The sequence below is a fragment of the Corythoichthys intestinalis genome, chromosome 12 (assembly GCF_030265065.1).
Source record: "Corythoichthys intestinalis isolate RoL2023-P3 chromosome 12, ASM3026506v1, whole genome shotgun sequence".
NCBI lineage: Eukaryota > Metazoa > Chordata > Actinopteri > Syngnathiformes > Syngnathidae > Corythoichthys > Corythoichthys intestinalis.
The window spans coordinates 12,352,699-12,374,696 of NC_080406.1; the positions used below are offsets into that span (position 1 = coordinate 12,352,699).

The 21,998-nt window shown below is 40.6% G+C and overlaps 1 protein-coding gene across 1 annotated transcript in view; it reads left to right on the forward strand.

Annotated features, from left to right (window-relative positions):
* igfbp5b (insulin-like growth factor binding protein 5b) overlaps positions 1-6,095 on the forward strand; it is a 35,532-nt gene extending 29,437 nt beyond the window's left edge. Inside the window, exon 4 of the mRNA XM_057853040.1 lies at positions 170-6,095. Coding sequence (XP_057709023.1) covers positions 170-307 — 138 coding nt within the window. The 3' untranslated portion in view covers positions 308-6,095. The remainder of the gene's footprint in view (positions 1-169) is intronic.
* Positions 6,096-21,998: the final 15,903 nt, after the last annotated feature.

Below are 21,998 nucleotides of genomic sequence, written 5' to 3' on the forward strand. Positions count from 1 at the left end.
AAGTAAAGCTTATTAAGTCAAGCTGTACAGTTTTGTGAGATTTTTGTTTGATGTGACATGAGATTACTCGATGTGAATATGTAAAATATGTTATATGGCTGCAACTTGTTTATATAAAATACATGCAAAAAATCTTGCTTTTACTCAAATAAAATCCTGTTTTCAACAGTGCAAGCCTTCCCGTGGCCGCAAACGGGGTATCTGTTGGTGTGTGGACAAGTACGGTGTTCAACTTCCTGGGACAGATTACAGCGGTGGAGACATTCAATGTAAAGACCTGGAGAGCACCAATAACAACAATGAGTAAACGTCAAAGAAAATGGACCACAATCAAAAGCCACCCGCCCCCCAAATCCTAACTTCTACAAGACCCACGGCCCACATTTCCTCTCTGAACGACACGTGTATGCACCCCTCTCACCTCAAGAGTTATTAACCCTCCTGTTAGGTTTGATTCTCAGGAACGGCAACGATGTTCCAGGGTCAATTTGACCCAGGGGCGAGTGAAATTACCCAAAAGTGAAAAACAAAAATGTTGAATTTAGTACACATTTTACGTCAAGCAGAAGACACTTCGTACCGAAATATCTTAACATGGGTCAATTTGACCCGCGACATAACAGGAGGGTTGAGATTTCTTTTGAAAGAAACAATGTGCAAAATGAATAGAACACCTGTACATTATTTTTGTCTGTTGTTGATCAAGCACTCGTCTCAAATTAGACTGGTGTCCCAAAATATCACTTGAATGCATCTCCCGGGACCCCTCAGGACCCTTTGGACAAGCCACGTTCAGTGGCAGTCCATTAACGAAAAATAAATGCATATCATGCATATATTTTCATTACTCGGAGGGCCGGGCTGCAGGGTTAAGGGGGTTAAGGACAGTGCAGCAGATGTATATTCACAAATTACTTGCAAAAATTCAGAGACTTGAACGTGACATATGGAGGCGGTATAATTCCAACATGATATAGATATATTGTGCGCACAAAATATTAATTTTGGGTTGTCAATTTAGTATTTGGTGAGAACAAATTGCATTTACTCTTATCTATAATTGGGCCACCATTTAACTCATTCACTGACAATGCCGATTATTTCTTGTCAACTGGAATTCAACCGGTCCCTGCCAAAAATTGGTTTACTCATCAATATTTTTTCTACTACCCTTAAAGCAGTGGTTCTTAACCTGGGATCGTAAGTCTAACGAGTTTGGCGAAGTAAAAGGGACGCAGAGCCCTATTTTCGTGCGCTGATTAAATCTATGCAAAGTACCGTATTTTTCGGACTACAAGTTGCCCGACTCAAGTCACACCAGCCATAAAATGCCCAACGAAGAGGAAAAAACATATACAGTATAGGTCGCACCGGAGTATAAGTCGCATTTTGGGGGGAAATTTACTTGGTAAAATCCAACACATTGAACAGATATGTCCTTTTGAAAGGCAATTTAATATAAAAATACAATAGAGAACAACATGCTGAATAAGTGTACAGTGTGATGTAACATGATGCATGGACAACAAAATACGAATATACTGTCCTCACCAGGACGCTACAGCTCGGTCCTGGCTATACAGCAAGCTAAACTCCCAAATGACGATGCTGGACGTCCGTATAATTTGCTGAATCGATTTCGTCCTTGATACCAAAACAGGTTCGCATCAACGTAAATAAATGATAATTAGGTGCTATTGCAGCAATGACATAAACGGTTAGCATGCGTTCTCTAGCATTAGCACATTGTTCAAACAACCACACAACTGGCTCTAAGTGTCCGATCGCGGGTGGAAAACACACAACAACAACAGAAAAGATGATACACACAGGCGTTGCCTCTATAGAGATATTTTACAAGCATAAACAATGAACGTAGGTTCGCAGCCTTGTCTCCCTCTCGCTCACCCACTCGCTCAATTTCATAGACGCTGCGTAGCTGTCCGTCTTCTTCTGGCGTGTGAGCGCTCTTCTTCACGTAAACAAGTGCGAGTGCGTGAAAGCGCCACAAACTAAAAGCATGCATTTCAATATAAAAAAAGTCAATAATACAATTGAACACACATTGCCAAAGGCAGAACGCGAACGTGGCCATAGCTATTAAGTTATTCAGATACCTATAGCATAAAGAACATGCTAACAAGTTTACGAAACCATCAGTGTCACTCTTAAACACCAAAATAACATGTGAAATGATATCATAATGTGTTAATAATTTCACACATAAGTCACTCCTGAGTATAAGTCACACCCCCAGCCAAACTATGAAAAAAACCTGCGACTTATAGTCCAAAAAATACAGTTTTTTCCTACTGGTTTGCTCCCAATTTACAGGCTTAATCCATTTATTTTAACTGCTAGTCCTCGATACGATGGGAGGAGAACTGGTTTGCTCAGTGGGTGACTTGCACTTGGTATAAGGGAATACAACAGACCATTTGGCAGCATGGTCTCAGAGTTTGACCTGTTTTTTGAATTTTGAACGGGAATTTGTTAAAGTATTAGCTTACTAGCTTAGCTATATTGGTTTAGAATTTTTGAAAAATTGCTTATCTAGTTCTGAAGGGTTCGGTCAATCCACTTGTGAAACTTGTGGGGTTCGGTAACTATAGCATGGTTAAGAACCACTGCTTTAGAGGAAGATGAGTAAAAGCTGTGAATATCCCATTTGGAACCAAACTTACTACTGTGCAACTGCTCGCAGATGGCAACAATGCAAAATAGCGTACCGCACGTAACACGTCACCTTTGCTCATTAATATTCATGGCGTTAGCAACTGTTGCTAGGGGGGTCAATCTCGCGTTTGTCCTTCATGCTAGATGCATGTAAATAGTGTACGAAAGAGATGTTTACTGAGCTAAAATTATTTCCGAAAATGATGTCCCTGGTGCCAAATTCACTGGTAAAGATGTGGAAGAACATACAAATGTTCAGTTAAAGAGATGGCTTGAGTGTCGGGGGCTGAAAAAATGGGGAAAAAGAGCCGACCTGATCCAGAGGTAGCTTTTTTTATCGACAACTTTTTCTTGTGTGCATTGCCTGACGCCACTGACAATGACATTTTCCTGTTTCAACAAGCTATCTTTTACCACCATATGCCCTGTCTTTATTATATATTATATCCTCTGGTTGACTTACATTTCTGACCATTCTTGGGGAGAATTTATATTGCTATTTTTGTGTGGCGATCGCAAATGCCACTCAGTGACAGATAACAAACACTTAATTTTTCTTTAATAACAAAATTTGATTATTTTAATTTATTTACACTTCCCCTCTTACTAAGGTTGTTTCTTTACAATAGAAAAGGTAAATCTAGAGCCCACCTATGTCAAAATGACTTACCTCTTCAGGCCAGGCTGTGGCAGGCAATGGATCGGGTTTGTCATCAGTAGGACAATGGCCCCTAATAAAATGTTTACTGCTTATGAAGGTGAATGGCTTCCCCTTGCTAGCGTTAAACTGGTCTTTTTGGCGTCCGCACAAGTTGATCCGTTGTTCACATTTTTCTTCTGAGTTTTTGGCTTCGGGAATCGTATGGAGAAAACATCCTGGATAAGTGGACGTTAGTGATGTCTAGAGTCGTTTCTACAAGTTCCATAGCAGCGGTGTTTACTTGACATGTTCTTTTTTTGAAAGAAAACAAGCAGTACTGGCATGGGTTGTATGCGAGCGCGCTTGTTTGTTGACCCCCTTCCGGTTTACGATGGTGACGTCTAAAAATAGCCTTCGTGTGGTACGCTATTTCAGTTATCAGTCGTGTTTGTAAGTCTGCATTAAGAGGTGAGAGCGGCATAAATGGCGGCATTTTGATGAAACAATCCCATATTATAATGCTGATTGCTAAAGAACAAAAAAAATTAAGGAACAAAACCTTTTTTCATTCGGCGAAAGAGACTCTAGGCCTTTTATAAATCTGTGAAAATGCTGTAAAATTGCTAGCTGCCAGTGAATGAGTTAACAAAGACAAAAAATCCCATGTCGTGTCAGAACGCCAGGACGTAAATAATTGCGAAGACAAAAAACAAGGGCATATCAATTGGCAGAATTGAAACGTCCAAGTATCACTTGTCGGGATTGAAACCCGAAACAGGGACACGCTGCACCAGTTCTTTGGGTATGTGGTTCTGTCAGAGCACTTAAAAAGATAGGAGCAATCTTCTTCGACTTGTGTAACTTCACATAATAAAGTGTGCTTGAACGCGTGTATGTTTACAGTGTGAGTGCGTGCTTTGCTGTATAATGGAGTGAGCCTATTACGAAAAAGGAATGTCATTTTATTTTTCTCTCTTGATTTTTTTTTTGTCACGATTACTGCTTGGCGAGCGCTCTCAGTGTAAATTAATGTTTGACGTGGAGCGTTAGGCATCAAAAAGGACGCCGATCGTTACACTAGTGTAAGTGGCTCTTTGGTCATGTACGTAGTTAGCCTGAAAAGCCAACTGTGCCTATTTTGAACAGACACTGCCAAGCGGGGGTGCTGACTTACCTGTTGAAATGAAAAAGGCAAGTGAAAACAAACAGACAAAAATCTCCACCTGACCGGACTCACTTTTGACTTTTTGAGGGTTCACAATCAAATGTCAGCGCCCTTCCGGTTCCTCGGGATTGTGTTTCGTGAGGTGTCGTTTTTCTTTGTGCTGTTTTATTTGCCTACAGTGAAGAACGCCGCCCACATTTTTTGAGCCATGTTCCTCTTATCAAGTGGTTTTCCCTTCTTCTTTGAACTATAGTCATTGAATGTTTTTGACGGTTTATTCAGACAAAAGATATGATGAATTTGAATATCAAAGAATTACTAGAAACCTCTCGAAACCTTATGAGAAAACCACATCCAAACATGGTCGTTTCAACAGCTTTCCGTCTGTGAATACGTGCCCCCTGCCCCCAGTGCCTTCCTTTATGCAACCCGTTTCAGTAGTGACACAACAGTGACATCACAGGTGATATTTCAAACGGCCCCTCGTAAGGACTGACACTGGACACGGGGTCAAGAAGTCGGTGCTTGTTAAACGAGAGGAACAATTCAAAGTGCTCGATCGGTTGTTCAACGTTACATTTTTGTTTCCGAAGTGATAAGCTAAGATTCATATAAACATGTTTGTTGTTGTGAATGCCAATGTATATTATTGCCAGAGAGAGGGGCCCCCCTGCAATTGATGTTTGTATGGGGGTCGACTCAAGTATGTTCAAAATGGCTTCCAATTGTGAGTATATGACGTTTCCAGGCACTGCCTCACTCCCGGCACCTGATCCCCCACCACCACTTCAAAAAAAAAGGAAAAAAAAAAAGAAAAAATAATCACAGCTTGCACTTCTTTCAAACACCCACTATTGATATTGATGTGGTGGTAACATGAAGTCAGTGGAAGAATAACAAAAACACATACAAAAAAAAAAAAAAATCAATGTTGTGTACTGTTGTGCTCACCTTTTAAGGGTTTACTTGGGGTAATATTTTTGACAGGGGCTCTGCAAAACCCAGCCTGGGACCTCCACTACAGCAGAAACAATAAACATGTGGCAGCAGACGTTCTTTTGCCGTTTTTTTCCACAGGGATGAATTAAGCTTGAGTATTTTTTTATTTTTTGTGGGAGGGGGGGGTTGTTTTCCAGGAGCAGTGTCATAGTTAAAAGTGATCACCTTGTACAGTGGGCATATTCAGGGCCTAGTCACTTCCCCTTCGCGGGGTCTCGGACTGTAAATCATTAGATACAAGTTAGTAAGACAGTATGACCGGAGGCGAGGAACACTCTCGCGTATCCTGATCGGTTTTTAACTCACAATTCACACTTTAGTAGTACAGTAATGACAGGCTTTTCTGAATACATAACGCATTCTGGATAGGATGACACAGTTTAATTGGTTTGCATTAATTTGTTGTTCTGAAATGGTTTTTGTGGCTAGAGGAAGGGGGGATTGAACTGGTCAGTATTTGGAATGACAAAGACAAATAAGAATAAAAGTCAAATTATTCAAGTGAATATCACTGTGTAATATTTATTCAACTTGTAATTTATATGTACTCTTGTAACCTTTGTCTTTTTTTGTTATGGCAAAGCATTTATTTAAATAAAGCTATGTATTCATTTACGCACTTTGGGAGATTTTTTTTTTCTGTCTTCCTGCTCTTAAATACTGTCATTTTCGGACTATAAGCCGCTACTTTTTTCCTTAATTTTGAATCCGGCAGTTTATAGTCCAGTGCGGCTTATTTGTTTATTTATCCGGGTTATTGGGAACACTTTATTCGACAGCGGCGTCATAAGAGCGTCATAATGATGACATGACACTATCATGGGAATTACTGAATGCTTATGACAGATGTCATTAAGTGTCAAATTACGTCACTAATTAATTGATGTGCATCTTGCATCTTTTACATCCATTTAAAAGCGAGATAATTTGCCGGATAACACTAAATGGCATCTATTATAAGCATTCATTAATGCTCATGACAGTGTCATGTCATAATTATGATTACCTAATGACAGTCTTATGGCGCCACTGTCAAATAAAGTGTTACCAAATACTAGCAACTAGCAATTAATGAAACAACGGGAATAGTGCTGCAGCGATTAATCGATTAACTCGAGTATTCGATTAGAAAAAAAATATTCGAATGAAATTTTGTTGCTCCGAATATTCTTTTAATTAAAGTGGTGTTGTAATGGTTTATTTTGAAAGTGTTTGCATTTACTTTTATTGATTAGGGTGGATACACTGCCCTCTGGTCTGCATCATTTTACATGGCTGAATCCAACTGCTACCTGTTAAGACCAACGTAAGCTAAGTTTTTGTTTGAGCTAATGTTTTCTTTAATGCATTCATAATTTAGTTTATAGGTATATTTAGCCGTTTTTTGTGGGAATATGTGTCTGAACCATTTGTTAGGAGCATTGACAAAAAAAAAAAAGCTAGCATTTTATAGCATTTAAGCTAGCGGACTTAAGTTATTAAGCTATTTAAGTGAGCCAATTGTTCTTTTGTTGTATTTCATCTATGGATATTCATCTTTTTATTTTTTATACCCTTTGAGGGTCAGCTCGGGTATTTTAATTTTTCATGTTCCTTATCCGATTACTCGATTATTCGAACTAACTAGTTCATCGATTAATGGACTACTAAAGTAATTGATAGCTGCAGCCCTAAACTGGAACACATTAGCATAGAACATGAATTTGGATTTTTATTTACATCTGTAGTGCTGCAGTGCATGCTAGGAGGCATGTTGGACAACAACAGTGTTGACAGCAGGTGGCAGCAGAGGTTGATTGTCTCCAAAGGGAGCAGAGATGGCCAAATGAAGCTTCTTGATGCAATGAAGATTTGCAGCCAATTGGTTCAAAGCTTCATGGTGGTTCATTTGGTCTTATGACAGTGGTATGATGCTCCTGTCAAATAAAGTGTTACTGGATAATATCTTTTGATGTAAATATCCTATAATACAGTGAGGACAGCTGCGGCTTATAGTCCAGTGAGGCTTATCTATGAACAAATGCCATTTTCGTGTCAAATTTGGTGGGTGGCAGGTGCGCCTTATAGTGCAAAAGTTACGGTCATTGGTATTTTTCCCTCCAGAAGAAATTAATTGTCATCTGAAAGGAACACATATGTAATTTGTTGGGATTCAAAAAGAAAAAGTAAATAAATGAGCATGGCTCGAGAGAAACAACAGTGCCAAACTCTCCATTTGTAGACTTCTTTGACTGTCGATTGATGAACATCCAGACATTTAGAGATGGTTTTGTATCCTTTCCCAGCTTTATACAAATCAAACAATCTTTGAGATGGACTTGAGATCCTTCAGACAGCTCCTTTGACCGAGCCATAATACAGATCAGACAATGCTTCGCATCAAAACATTTCCTCCAGGTGTGTGTTATATAGTGGGCAGGTCAGCTTTAAACCACTCATCAGTGATTGGGCACACACCTGACTTAAAATGTTTGGTAAAAATTGGTTTTAATTGCTCTTTAAGTCTCCTTAGGCAGAGGGTTCACTTACTTATTTTTCCCCCTTCTGTCACTGTTCGCATGCTATCCTGATTAAAATATTAAAACCTATAAAAGTTTGGGTGGTTTTAGTTAAAGCAGACACTTTACTTTCATCTGTGTGATTTTGACAACATTTGATGGTGATTTAATGCAGAAATGTGAGAAATTCCGAAAGGTTCAGATACTTTTTCAGACCAATGTATTTCCCCTAAGATACACATGGTTGTGACTGGTGGGTTTCAAGGCATGTTGAGGCCCCAATAAGGCGACTAATTTGTTGGGCAAATAATGCTAAACAGCAATTCCAAAAGGGCCAATAAGCAGCCTGAGATTGTCTTAAAATGCACAGTTTAAAGTAGATTTATCCCTGCATTAAGTGGTGTCTAATCTCCAAGGGTAGAGCTGATAAACCTCTTAGACTTGAGTCTGAGACATCATGGCTTGCCTACGAGGATATCATACAGCATGCAGGATGTGACTTAATAAAGCCTTGCCTGGGGGCTAGTCACCTGGTTTTCAACACTGTGTAGTCAAAAAAGATTGCACAGGAACAAGGAAGTCATTTAAGATGAGTTGCAACTTCAAGGGGGTGCCGTAACAGGATCCCCCATTCAAAAGATGGCGATTTGTAGCCTTGAGGACCCCTGTTACATACATCCATTACTCAAACAATTACACCTAACATGTACAGGATTTACAGTATGTGACATAATTTTTAAGTTTCAAGTGCTTTATTGCCGCTCCCAGCTGACGTTTATCGTCAAACCAAACATAAAACTTAAAGAATGACACGCTGTACTTAAAACAAACGTATCGCTTGGCCTTTCATCTGTTAGCTTAATGCTAACGCATAACAGGAAACAGTGTAGACATGCAAACAAATGGCGCCTACATATATGGCAGTGATATACCCTTTAATCAACTAATAATTGGACATTTATGGTGGAGAGACAGATACAGACAACAAAGAAGATAACTCCCCTGGTAGAAAAGGTTTTATAGGATACTATACTGATGTATTATTCACGAGCTATACTTGAAAACCATCAAGATGACACTGAGTGACCATTTATACGATAATAATCATAATCATCTGTCCATCCATCTTTTTACACTTGTCAAAATTCGAATTATAAGCCCCTTTCAGACATACACTAAACTCCGTTTAAATCCCGGGATTTAATCTGGTAGCCCTAGTGTCTGAAAGCAATTTCCCAGGTCGACTGACACGGAGGCAACACAGACATTTACGAGGTCGCGTCCTAGTATATTGTCCGGGACTTACCCGGGACGCGGCATGTGTGAAAGTGGGTATTTAATTCCCGTGTCACAGCGCAAAGGCTGATGACGCAAATATCATCAACATAGCAAACTGGAAATAGCAAAATTAAACTGAAAACATAACGAAATTAAATTGTTATTGGTGTTAAGGCAAAGTAGGCAAAGTTGATGTGGACCAAAATGCGAGCCGGAAACAGATGAAGTGTGAAGTGATATTTATTGTACAAGGGCAAGGTGTTGAGCGGCTGGTGGGTTGAATGGTCAATGGCTGTGGCTGTGGCTCTGGCTGCGAGAGCTTTGATGGGTGGGTGTTCTGATGGCAAAATAACGGAATTAGTTAAGAGTTCAGAGACAAGCAGTGTTGGGCACGTTACTTTAAAAAATATATATATATATAGTTAAGAGTAATTGAGTTAGTAACTGAATTACTCTATAGTAAAAGTAAGTAGTTACCAGGGAAAGTAATTATTTCCGTTACTTTAAAAAGAAGTTGTCACCGGCTAATTAAACCCCCACTAACTCAAAGATTAAGCCTCATGTCAAAAATTCTGAACTTAAGGTTAGGGTTAACAGCGTATCAGTGTCAATGTAAAACAATGCAAATTGACTGCACAGTAATCAACAACACACAAATGAACTGTGCAATAAAAAGTGCAATAAACACATACAGTAGGGCAAATAAGTATTTAGTCAACCACTAATTGTGCAAGTTCTCCCACTTGAAAATATTAGAGAGGCCTGTAATTGTCAACATGGGTAAACCTCAACCATGAGAGACAGAATGTGGGAGAAAAAAACCCAGAAAATCACATTGTTTGGTTTTTAAAGAATTTCTTTGCAAATCATGGTGGAAAATAAGTATTTGGTCAATACCAAAAGTTAATCGCAATACTTTGTTCTGTACCCTTTGTTGGCAATAACGGAGGCCAAACGTTTTCTGTAACTCTTCACAAGCTTTTCACACACTGTTGCTGGTATTTTAGCCCATTCCTCCATGCAGATCTCCTCTAAAGCAATGATGTTTTGGGGCTGTCGTTGGGCAACACGGACTTTCAACTCCCTCAACAGATTTTCTATGGGGTTGAGATCTGGAGACTGGCTAGGCCACTCAAGGACCTTGAAATGTTTCTTACGAAGCCACTCCTTTTTTGCCCTGGCTGTGTGTTTGGGATCATTGTCCTGCTGAAAGACCCAGCCACGTCTCATCTTCAATGCCCTTGCTGATGAAAGGAGATTTTCTCTCAAAATCTCTCGATACATGGCCCCATTCATTCTTTCCTTTACACAGATCAGTCGTCCTGGTCCCTTTGCAGAAAAACAGCCCCAAAGCATGATGTTTCCACCCTCATGCTTCACAGTGGGTATGGTGTTCTTCGGATGAAATTCAGTACTGTTTCTCCTCCAAACACGAAAACCTGTATTTCTACCAAAAAGTTCTATTTTGGTTTAATCTGACCATAACACATTCTCCCAGTCCTCTTCTGGATCATCCAAATGCTCTCTAGCGAAGCACACACGGGCCTGGACGTGCACTTTCTTCAGCAGGGGGACACGTCTGGCAGTGCAGGATTTGAGTCCCTGGCGGCGCATTGTGTTACTAATAGTAGTCTTTGTTACTGTGGTCCCAGCTCTCTGTAGGTCATTCACTAGGTCCCCCCAATTTCCCCAAGATTAGTTTAGCCTGGTTTTATTTCTTTAGGGTTTTTAATGTTTTCGGATTTTATCTGTTTTATTGTACTGATCTTGATTTGTTGTTTCGTTTCTTTTTTCTTTTCTTTTCTTCCTAATGTCATTGTATAATACTTTCCTGCCTTTTATTTACTATGTGCCATGTTTGTCTTTGTTGTAAAGCACTTTGGGGACCTTTCGGGTTTTGTAAAGGGCTATATAAATAAATTTGATTGATTGATTGATGTGGTTCTGGGATTTTTGCTCACCATTCTTGTTATCATTTTGAGGCCACGGGGTGAGATCTTACATGGAGCCCCAAATCGATGGAGATTATCAATGGTCTTGTATGTCTTCCATTTTCTAATAATTGCTCCCACAGTTGATTTCTTTACACCAAGCATTTTACCTATTGCAGATTCAGTCTTCCCAGCCTGGTGCAGGTCTACAATTATGTCTCTGGTGTCCTTCGACAGCTCTTTGGTCTTGGCCATAGTGGATTTTGGAGGGTGACTGACTGAAGTTGTGGACAGGTCTATTTTATACCGATAGTGAGTTAAAACAGGTGCCATTAATACAAGTAACGGATTGAGCCTCGTTAGACATCGTTAGAAGAAGTTAGACCTCTTTGACAGCCAGGAATCTTCATTGTTTGTAGGTGACCAAATACTTATTTTCCACTCTGATTTGGAAATAAATTATTTAAAAGTCAAACAATGTGATTTTCTATTTTTTTTTTCCCCACATTCTGTGTCTCATGGTTGAGGTTTACCCATGTTGACAATTACAGGCCTCTCTAATCTTTTCAAGTAGGAGAACTTGCACAATTGGTGGTTGACTAAATATTTATTTGCCCCACTGTAGATGGGGACAAGAGCGAATGCACGCGCACAACCCGGAAATACGCCATACGCACACGCGGTCAATTTGGCCACAAAACATGGCGGCATCTAAGCACTTTACACTCAATCGGACTTACAACACATCCCAAAGATGCTCAACGAACTCGTCACCTCACGGCATAAATGTGCAACACAAATATGATGTAAAACAGTGTTTTTGAACTGGTTGTTTTAACCGGTGTGCCGTGAGAGATTGCCAGGTGTGCCGCGAGAAATGGTCCAATATCGCATTTTTTATTTTACGTCGTCGGGCGGAGTTGCAGAAGGAAGGATTAGGTAGAAGGTTGGGTTGTGTGCAAATGAGGGAGGTATTTCTCGTGTCGCTTTCAAGAACTGTTTGGATTTCTAGCCACTTTGGTGTCCGCAACAATGTGGACCCCAGCACGTCTAATGTCCGTCATTGGATTAAACTCGTTAAGTGTTGATATACACCAACGTGTTCTTTCTATTTATTCCATATGTGACGGCCGTCAATCCTCCCGCTGTATTTTATTCCAACACAATGACAACAAGGTGGTCAATGGCTAGAAATCACAGCAGTTCTTGCATGTGACACGAGCAGCTATCCAACAGCGCCATGGTGCCAAGCAAGCTTAAAGTGCTTGTGACACGAAAAAGCATGTTTATTTCATAATACACGCGGTATTTTATGCTCCTGAATGATATGGACCGCTTGGATGTGTGTGGAAGCGATTGCTATATTTATTTAGTTTTTTGAATCCCGCGCCAGGAAAATGAGTGACTTCCGGCTTCGGTCTCGCATTGAGGAGGAGGGCGCTGTGACGTGTACGGTAGAAGACGTCCTCTTCACGCTACAGTGTACTGTTGTGTATGAGGACGAAGGATTCAGCTGATTTTGCGGATTAATACTTTTATTTTTTGCATCACGCCAGCCAAACGGCTGCAGAAAAATCATTCTGTATGCGGGAGAGGCGTATGCGCCTTTTTGGAGTTTCAAAAGGTTCCCATTCACCGTGGATATTTACTGTGGGACCATTGGACTTACAAGGAAGTGAGTAAACATCTTGTTTTGTATTATGTCAAATACGAATACAGTGATTACAAAGTAAACACTATAAAATTCCTTTAAATAAAGGACTACTTACGTTTGATCATTGATAGGCATGTAAAAAGCTATCCTCACGCTCATTAGCAGTTAGCTGTTAGCACGTTAGCTACACAACAATTCCAGCCACCCTCCTCCAGGGAACGAACTGTAAATTGCTCTCCGCCGGGCGGTTTGCCGATCCACAAAGAAACTCGACAACCGGGTCGTCATGTCAAATAATCCAGGCTAGTTATGTGTGATTTTCCACTTCGAAGACTTTGAAACATCCCTTGGTTCGGGTTAGCATGTCAGCTAGCTGTCACTCCTTCTGGTCTGTTTACATTCTCCGAAGCCGGGGAAGGGAAATGACATATGTCCGATTTAGGTGTCATAAAATATCGTTCGGCAGGTGTGACAGTAAAGGTAAAGTCGACTGTTTTGACCATTATGGAGTAATTTTGCCATGTCGTCTTGAATAAATGGATTTTTATTATTTTATATTCCATTTAGCACAAGTTATTTGTCATGACCATGCCATTTATTTAGCAATTGGGGAAAGTACTTGGGTAAAAAGAAAATCCTGTAAAAATATTGAAGTAAAGAGACAGAAACAATGACATTTTGCCGCTCTCTTCGTCGCGTTTTCCTCATTGTGAATAGTTCCCCCTCGACGGGCTGACTGGTCCTTCTCAAGCCATTTATATAGCTATTGGGGAAAATACTTGGATAAAAAGAATATCCTGTAAAAATATTGGGAGTAGAGAGACTGAAACAATGACATTTTGCAGCTCTCTTCGTCTCGTTTTCCTCGTTCTGAACAATTCCCCCTCAATGGGCTGAATAGTAAAACCGATGAGCCTAGTCTACCGCTGACGTCATCCACCTGTTGGGGACGCTAAAGCCCTATAATGGTAGGCGTGGCTAACCGGCAGATTAAAAGACTAATTTCTCGTCATCTGCGCTTTGCTAAATTGTTGTATATAGTCGAATCATCTCAAAATATGATTCTAATTCACATAATAATGCCATTTAAGACTTTTTTTCTGGTGTCGTATGCTCTTTAAACGTCATCTCCAAAAGAAACACCCGTCGCTTCAAAACAAATCGATGGACTTGTTCGCTTTTATGAAAACACAGAGAAATAGGCAGGAAAAACTACATAGGTAAATGTGAATGCCCTCAAGTCAGTTACCTTGTTGCTGAACTTGTTACTAAATTCAAAAAGTCCCACACTGTGGTAGTGACATAAATGTTACCTGCCTGCAATGCCATTGTCAGCGAGATGCTCGGCCCTGATGCTCTGATGTAGTTAAAGACATTGTTAAAGTCCCCTGTCTGATAATTCTGAGCTTTTCAAGCGTAACTGCGATAAAAAAAATTAAAACAGAGAGACAAAGAGCTGTTAAAGAAGAGTTTCGTGTGCATCTTTCTTCAATTCCAGCCAGGATATCGGCTTTGTGTTCATCTAAACAGGCTCAAGTCACACTGAGTTCGAATAAATATTGAGAAATTATTGGATAATTAAGTATACTGTACAGTAAGAGTGTGACAATATCTCGATACAGCGATATATCGTGATATTTTGCAACCCGATCGGTTATTGATATGCTCTGCTAAGTATCGATACTTTTTTTGACATATTGGCCATTGGATGCTGTAAACTGCTCAATGTTTGTTGAGCAATTCCTTGGCGGTCCACTAGGGGCGCTCAAGAGTGGCGGTGAAGGTAAAGTGCGCACAAGTTATCTAGAGAAGAAGAGAGGAAGCTCCAAGTGGGTTGAAAAAAAATAAAAAAGCTTCGTGGAAACGGTGGAGGAAAAAGTGACAAAAATATTACTACAAATCACACATGTGGACACACTTTAGATTTTACACCAACAAGAAAGGAAGTAAGGTGAACAAGGACTTTGCTGTATGCAAGAATTGTCAAACAAAAATAAGGTTCACTGACACCTGGTAACGAAGTGGACACAGATTTCTTCACTGCTTTGCTTTCATCACTTGAGGTAAGAAAGTTTTGCAATGTAACTGATTTTTTAATTTACATGTATTATTTTGATGACATTTGGTGTTGAGTGATATAAAATAAACCAGGACCCTAAACTGGATGAAAATGAATATCGAACAAGCCTACATGAATTTACTTATTTATTTGATATTATTTGAGAACCACTTTCCATCTAGTTTACTACACAAACTGTTATTACTGCCATTTTGATGCAATAAGCTATAAAAATGGTTTGAATAACTTCCAAGATATATAAGGTGATGTGCATGATAATTAATGTAGCCTACATATTAAAAATAGGTAATTATTGCATTTTTAATTTCTATACATTCAATTCATATATATATTTTTTTTAATTCACTCAATACTTGCAACACACACACACACAAAAAAAATCAGGATTTCAACTCAAAAGCTATTAAGTAACTAATATTTTTTGTTTTATTTTGTTGTTTTTAAGGTGAGGAAAATTGTGACTGAGTCCAACATCTCAAATGCTGAAGCAAATGGTGGAAGTGCTCAAACCAATGGTTTTGGCAAACAAAGGTCATATACGAAGAAAAGACCCACCAATTGTATCATTCCCCCACTCCAAGCTCAACTGCTGACTGACACCTAAAGCACTGTTATTTTTTTTTTTTTTTTTTTTTAAAGATTTAAAACTTTAAAGAAATTAAGGGTGTCATTCATCATGATCGCTCCAAGAGATATCAGTGGTTGTGGTTTGGTTCCTCTATATGTGCAGGTACACAATTTGGAGTAGATTCATATTTTACAGCGATGTTTCACAGAAAAGGTGTCACTGTTTAATAAAGGACTTAAACAGTACTTTTTCTATTTTGAAATATATTTTTTCCCCCTTTCAACAGTTGTATCGTAGAATATCATGTATCAAATTTCTGACCAATATATTGATAATCGCTGTATCGTGATATCTTGAGATAATCGTTATCGTGAGCCTTGTATTGCGAATCGTATTGTATCGTGAGGTGCCCTGAGGTTCCCACTCCTACTGTACAGGAATTAATTTTGGAACATTTTTGGTTTGTGGTGTGCTGCAACATTTTTTCCTATGTAAAAACGTGCCGTGACTCTGAAAACATTGAAAAACACTGTTGTAAACAACGCTTGCCGACTTGGAGCAATGACTAGCCGCTGTTGCAAGGTCAAAGCTACGAAACGGCTGAACCTATCGCTGTAACCCTCCAAAATGAAGGAAAAATACTCACGTTCATTCATGGACGCGCACAGATCAACATTCCCTTGCACATCTCAACAGGTGGCTGCACTATGCTCGAATGTACACCAACGATTTCCACGCCTTTCTCAGTAACAAAACGTGTGTGACTCGAGACAAAAACAGGAAGGAACTGTGAGCGGTTACCATGGAAACGAACGCGTACTGGGAACCTTTCTAACATTATCTATTGAAAATGCTCTTCATACATGACTACAATATTCTTCATTTTACGTACATTTTGAGGCAATAACAAAATAGTAAGGCGCATACACTAAGGAAACATTTTAATCAGATAACAAGTTTGGAAAAATGAACGCGTTAGATTGCTCGTTACTGAAAAAAGTAATCAGATTACAGTAAAGCGTTACTGACAACACTGATCATTACTATATCTGTCCAAAGAAAACACCCACCATCAACACTAAACTCCTAGATCAGGCATTGACTCAAAACCTGGTAAAATCTATTGCTGAGCCAATGGCTCATAAAGTACCAGAGACAAAATATTGGTCTCCAAGCAGTTAAAGTCAATTTTTCATATTACAGTGTGTCTCCTTTAAAAATAAATGCTCAGTCACAGGTTTGGATTCTTACTAGCAGGAGCCATAATATGTGAGGCTTTAGGAGCACCCCTAATTATTGACTAAATTAGAGGTCTGTCTTTTGTGTGAAGACGGTGACACGAGTCTCTTGAACAGAATCAAGCTGGTTTGTGTTTGTGTCTATGTACTGGAAACTTAAGAGTCAACGGCATTGTTTATTTCAAATAATCTTTTGTCATTTAGAATCACATTTGTCAGCCTCCAGTCTCCCTTTTCTCATTTTATGTCATGTCACCACCTCATTAGTGAATACACAAACACATGCAGTCAGGAAAACTAAGGATGACTGCCAGTAAACAAAGCACTGGATGCACATTCAGTACAAACAACTCAATCAAATTTGTTGTGAAATCTCATGTTCATTCACAGCTCAAATAAACTAAGATAATTAAGGAGTCTTTTGTTGTCAATTCAGTTGCAAGTGGCACAACACTTTAAAGTGAATACATTCTTAAATAATCTAGAGTTGAAATTGCTAAAATGGTATTGTTAGGAATCCTATCAGTATCTTGCTGCAACACAAAACGACTTTAAATTGTTTCACAAACATGGGGTCTAAAATGAGCAGCGAAATAGGTCAGGTAATGAAACAGAAGGGGAAAAAACCTCCGGCCTTGTAGTTTCCCACAGTGTAGGACCTTTTAATGTCTTTCAGCTCATTGTATTGAATTTCCTGCCAGCAACTCCACCTTCGTAAACTTTTAGCATCAGCTCCAGCCATTTACAAAATTCCCTGTTGAACACAGTCGCAGAAAGTGGGTGAATCAATCAGTCATTGTCAATACCCTTTCAACATGTCCGCGCTCTCCCCTTATTGACACGTTTCCTCTTTATCGTCATAAGCTCCTTCCTTGACAATCACATCATGTTTTTGCGGTTCAATTAAAAAAAAAAATAAAACAAAAAAATAAATACATAAATAAATAAAGGACAGCATGATGTACTTGAAGCTTAAAAAAAATGAACAATTATGTTTCAAGGTAAAGGTGCTATAAATTACTTCAGCAAGTGACTTCAAACTGATAGCAGATCATATTTTGGACACAAATCCATCCAAAAAAGTGAAAGAAAAGGCTTGATAATTAAATTAGATCCTAAATACCGTATTAGCCCGGTTATGAGACGGTGTTTTACGACGCTAGATGGCACCAGATATCATTGAAGCGATGTTCTGTCATGACAGATCTCAGCTACTCTCAAGTTTTATTGCAGTGTTTTTCCTTATTCAGATTTGTTTCAAGATTACAGTTACAGTTAGACTTCACTTTGATGGTTAATGCAGTTATTGCAATTTTGTTGTTTTATCACCATAGACTGGTTTATTTACATTTCAAAAACCAGAAGCCATTCATTTACAAATGTGATTGCACTTTAAGTGCAAGTTCTTCCACTTGAAAATATTAGAGCGTCCTGTAATTGTCAACATGGGTAAACCTCAACCATGAGAGACAGAATGTAGGGGAAAACCCCCCAGAAAATCACATTGTTTGATTGATAAAGAATTTATTTGCAAATCATGGTGGAAAATAAGTATTTGGTCAATACCAAAAGTTCATCTCAATACTTTGTTATGTACCCTTTGTTGGCAATAACGGAGGCCAAACCATTTCTGTAACTCTTCACAAGCTTTTCACACACTGTTGCTGGTATTTTGGCCCATTCCTCCATGCAGATCTCCTCCAGAACAGTGATGTTTTGGGGCTGTCGTTGGGCAACACGGACTTTCAACTCCCTCCACAGATTTTCTACGGGGTTGAGATCTGAAGACTGGAGACAAGGACACTCCGGGACCTTGAAATGCTTATTACGAAGCCACTCCTTTGTTGCCCTGGCTGTGTGTTTGGGATCATTGTCATGCTGAAAGAGCCAGCCACGTCTCATCTTCAATGCCCTTGCTGATGTAAGGAGATTTTCACTCAAAATCTCTCGATACATGGCCCCATTCATTCTTCCCTTTACACAGATCAGTCGTCCTGGTCCCTTTGCAGAAAAACAGCCCCAAAGCATGATGTTTCCACCCCCATGCTTCACAGTGGGTATGGTGTTCTTCGGACGCAATTCAATATTCTTTCTCCTCCAAACACGAGAACCTCTGTTTCTACCCAAAAGTTCTATTTTGGTTTCATCTCTCAATAACACATTCTCCCAGTCCTCTTCTGGATCATCCAAATGCTCTCTAGCGAACCGCAGACGGGCCTGGATGTGTACTTTCTTCAGCATGGGGACACGTCTGGCAGTGCAGGGTTTGAGTCCCTGGCGGTGCATTGTATTACTGATAGTAGCCTTTGATACTGTGGTCCCAGCTCTCTGTAGGTCATTCACTAGGTTCTCCCGTGTGGTTCTGGGATTTTTGCTCACCATTCTTGTTATCATTTTGCCACCATTCTTGTTATCATTTTGCCACCACAGGGTCTTGCATGGAGCCCCAGATCGAGGGAGATTATCAGTGGTCTTGTATGTCTTCCATTTTCTAAAAGTTGCTCCCACAGGTTATTTCTTTCTACCAAGCGTTTTACCTAGGGTTGTTCCGATCATGTTTTTTTGCTCCCGAACCGATCCCGATCGTTTTAGTTTGAGTATCTGCCGATCCCGATATTTCCCGATCCGATTGCTTTTTTTTTTTTGCTCCCAATTCAATTCCAATCATTCCCGATAATTTTTCCCGATCATATACATTTTGGAAATGCATTAAGAAAAAATAAAAATAAATTCGGACGAATATATACATTCAACATACAGTACATAAGTACTGTATTTGTTTATTATGACAATAAATCCTCAAGATGGCATTTACATTATTAACATTCTTTCTTTGAGGGGGATCCACGGATAGAAAGACTTGTAATTCTTAAAGGATAAATGTGACTTTGTATATTGTGACTAAATATTGCCATCTAGTGTATTTGTTGAGCTTTCAGTAAATGATACTGTAGCCATTTAACTGTTCTGCCCAAATGCATGATGGGAAGTGCAACCATGACTGTGCGTAGTGGTACCAATTGATATATCTTCTCTGCGTTGGGAAATAACATAGGGTTAAGAAAAAGATCAATTACTACCTTTCTTCCCCACATTGCTTCCCACGATATTTCTAATCGTAGGGAGAGGGATTGTAAGGCTTTAGCTAATTAAAAAAGGCTCCAAAGGCTGCCAAAATTCACTTTACTCATTTTACGCTGCCTTTTAGCTCTATATACAGGTAAAACGGCGCCATTACAGATTGAACGAAACAATGCGTGAGTGGGTCGTGCAGCGCATGCGTTAATTGCTTTAAATATTTTAACGTGATAAATATTTTAAAAAATTAATTTCCGCCGTTAATGGGATACATTTGATAACCTTACCTTAAGCCTAAACTAAAGACTCTGGATGAGTGTAACATATTATGTCTGTAACGTTAAGTACAATTAGAAAACGATTTAATTAAAAAAAAATATATATATATATATATATATATACATATATATATTAAAAAAAAAGGCATGTCCGATATTTTTTTGCCGATTCCGATACTTTGAAAATGATGTGATCGGGACAGCTCTAGTTTTACCTATTGCTGATTCAGTCTTCCCAGCCTGGTGCAGGTCTACAATTTTGTCTGTGGTGTCCTTCGACAACTCTTTGGTCTTGGCCATAGTGGAGTTTGGAGTGTGACTGGCTGAAGGTTGTGGACAGGTGTCTTTTATACCGATAATGAGTTAAAACAGGTGCCATTAATACAGGTAACGAGTGGAGCCTCGTTAGACCTCGTTAGAAGAAGTTAGACCAGATATTTCACCCTGGCACTTACATGCTCATACATTTCTCCGGGGAGAGTTGGGACGGGGCTTTACAGTCCCGGCCCGGCTCCCCCCTGTTTTTAATGCACCACACACCAAGGTTGTGGGATGGTTGGGACCTGCTTGGGGGGGTAACTCACGGTTGCCTCCTCGCCACAGGCCCCGCCATCCCTGCACCTTTTTAAACGCACCACACACATCATACTCCACAGGGGAGCTCTGGCAATGGGCGGTGGGACGGGCGGCTAGGCAGAAATTCCATGCTGCGGTCCCACTGCCCCAAGCCAAGCTCTCCTATTTTAATGCATACATTGCACTACCCTCCCCTCACAATCCCATCACGGTGCTGGGTGATGGCTGCCAGCTGGGAACCTGGCAGCCACAGTAATAGGGTGGTAAGTGGGTCCCACACTTTTTCTTTATGGTATGGCTCCTGGGGTGTGGCCTCCCCTCCGCCTGGGCTGCCGGCCGCGGGAGTGGGGTGGGGGGTCGGGGCTCCGACTTTGCATCGCCCCGTGGCAGTTCCTCGGCGTTCTCCTGCCTCCGCCTTCCCCTGCTCTGACTGGACATCCGCCCTGCGCTCCGTCGCAGGTCGCTGGCTGGGCGCCGGTGTATCAGCGGGGTGTTGCCTGCACCGGCGGGGGGCCCTGCCCTGCCTTGGGCTTGGTGGGCCGCTGGGGGTCCCGTGGCGTGCCGTGCCGGTTGGGGGGCTGCAGCTGTGGCTCATGGCCCGGGTGGGCGGGCGGGGGTGGGGGTAGGCGGAGGGTTGGCGGTGCGTCCCCTCCTGCCATCCCTGAAGGCCGGTTGATGGGTGTGCGGGTGGCCCGGGGGACCACCCTGGATCCTGGGGGGGGCGGGGACGATGGCTCCTTTGCTGGGCGGCGGGAGGAGGGATGGGCTGCACTTGACCCGGGCTGGCTGGGTGGGGAGCCGTGGCCCTGGGTTGGCGTTTCTCCTCTCGTCTGCGTGGCTGTCGCGCGTGCCCGGTGGGGCTCGCGTGCTGCTGGATGCGGTAGGACTTGCTCGGGTTGGGGGTCCTGGTGCCGGGATTGGCGATGGGGCGACGTAGGGTTGGTCGCCAACGGACTTACATTCATAAGAGATTCACATGATTACTGGGTTCTAGATCACAGAAGTGATTTATGTACACTCTCTTTCAATTACTTAGCTTATAGACACCCCCACCCCTGTCTCCCTCTTTCACTGGCCAATAGGCCCCCACATGGTGTAAACCGGAAATACATCTCGCTGACGATGGCACTAGCATATTAATAATTAGTCTAAAAAAAAAAAAAAAAGTTAGACCTCTTTGACAGTCAGAAATCTTGCTTGTTTGTAGGTGACCAAATACTTATTTTCCACTCGAATTTGGAAATAAATTATTTAAAAATCAAACAATGTGATTTTCAGTTTTTTTTTCCACATTCTGTCTCTCATGGTTGAGGTTTACCCATGTTGACAGTTACAGGCC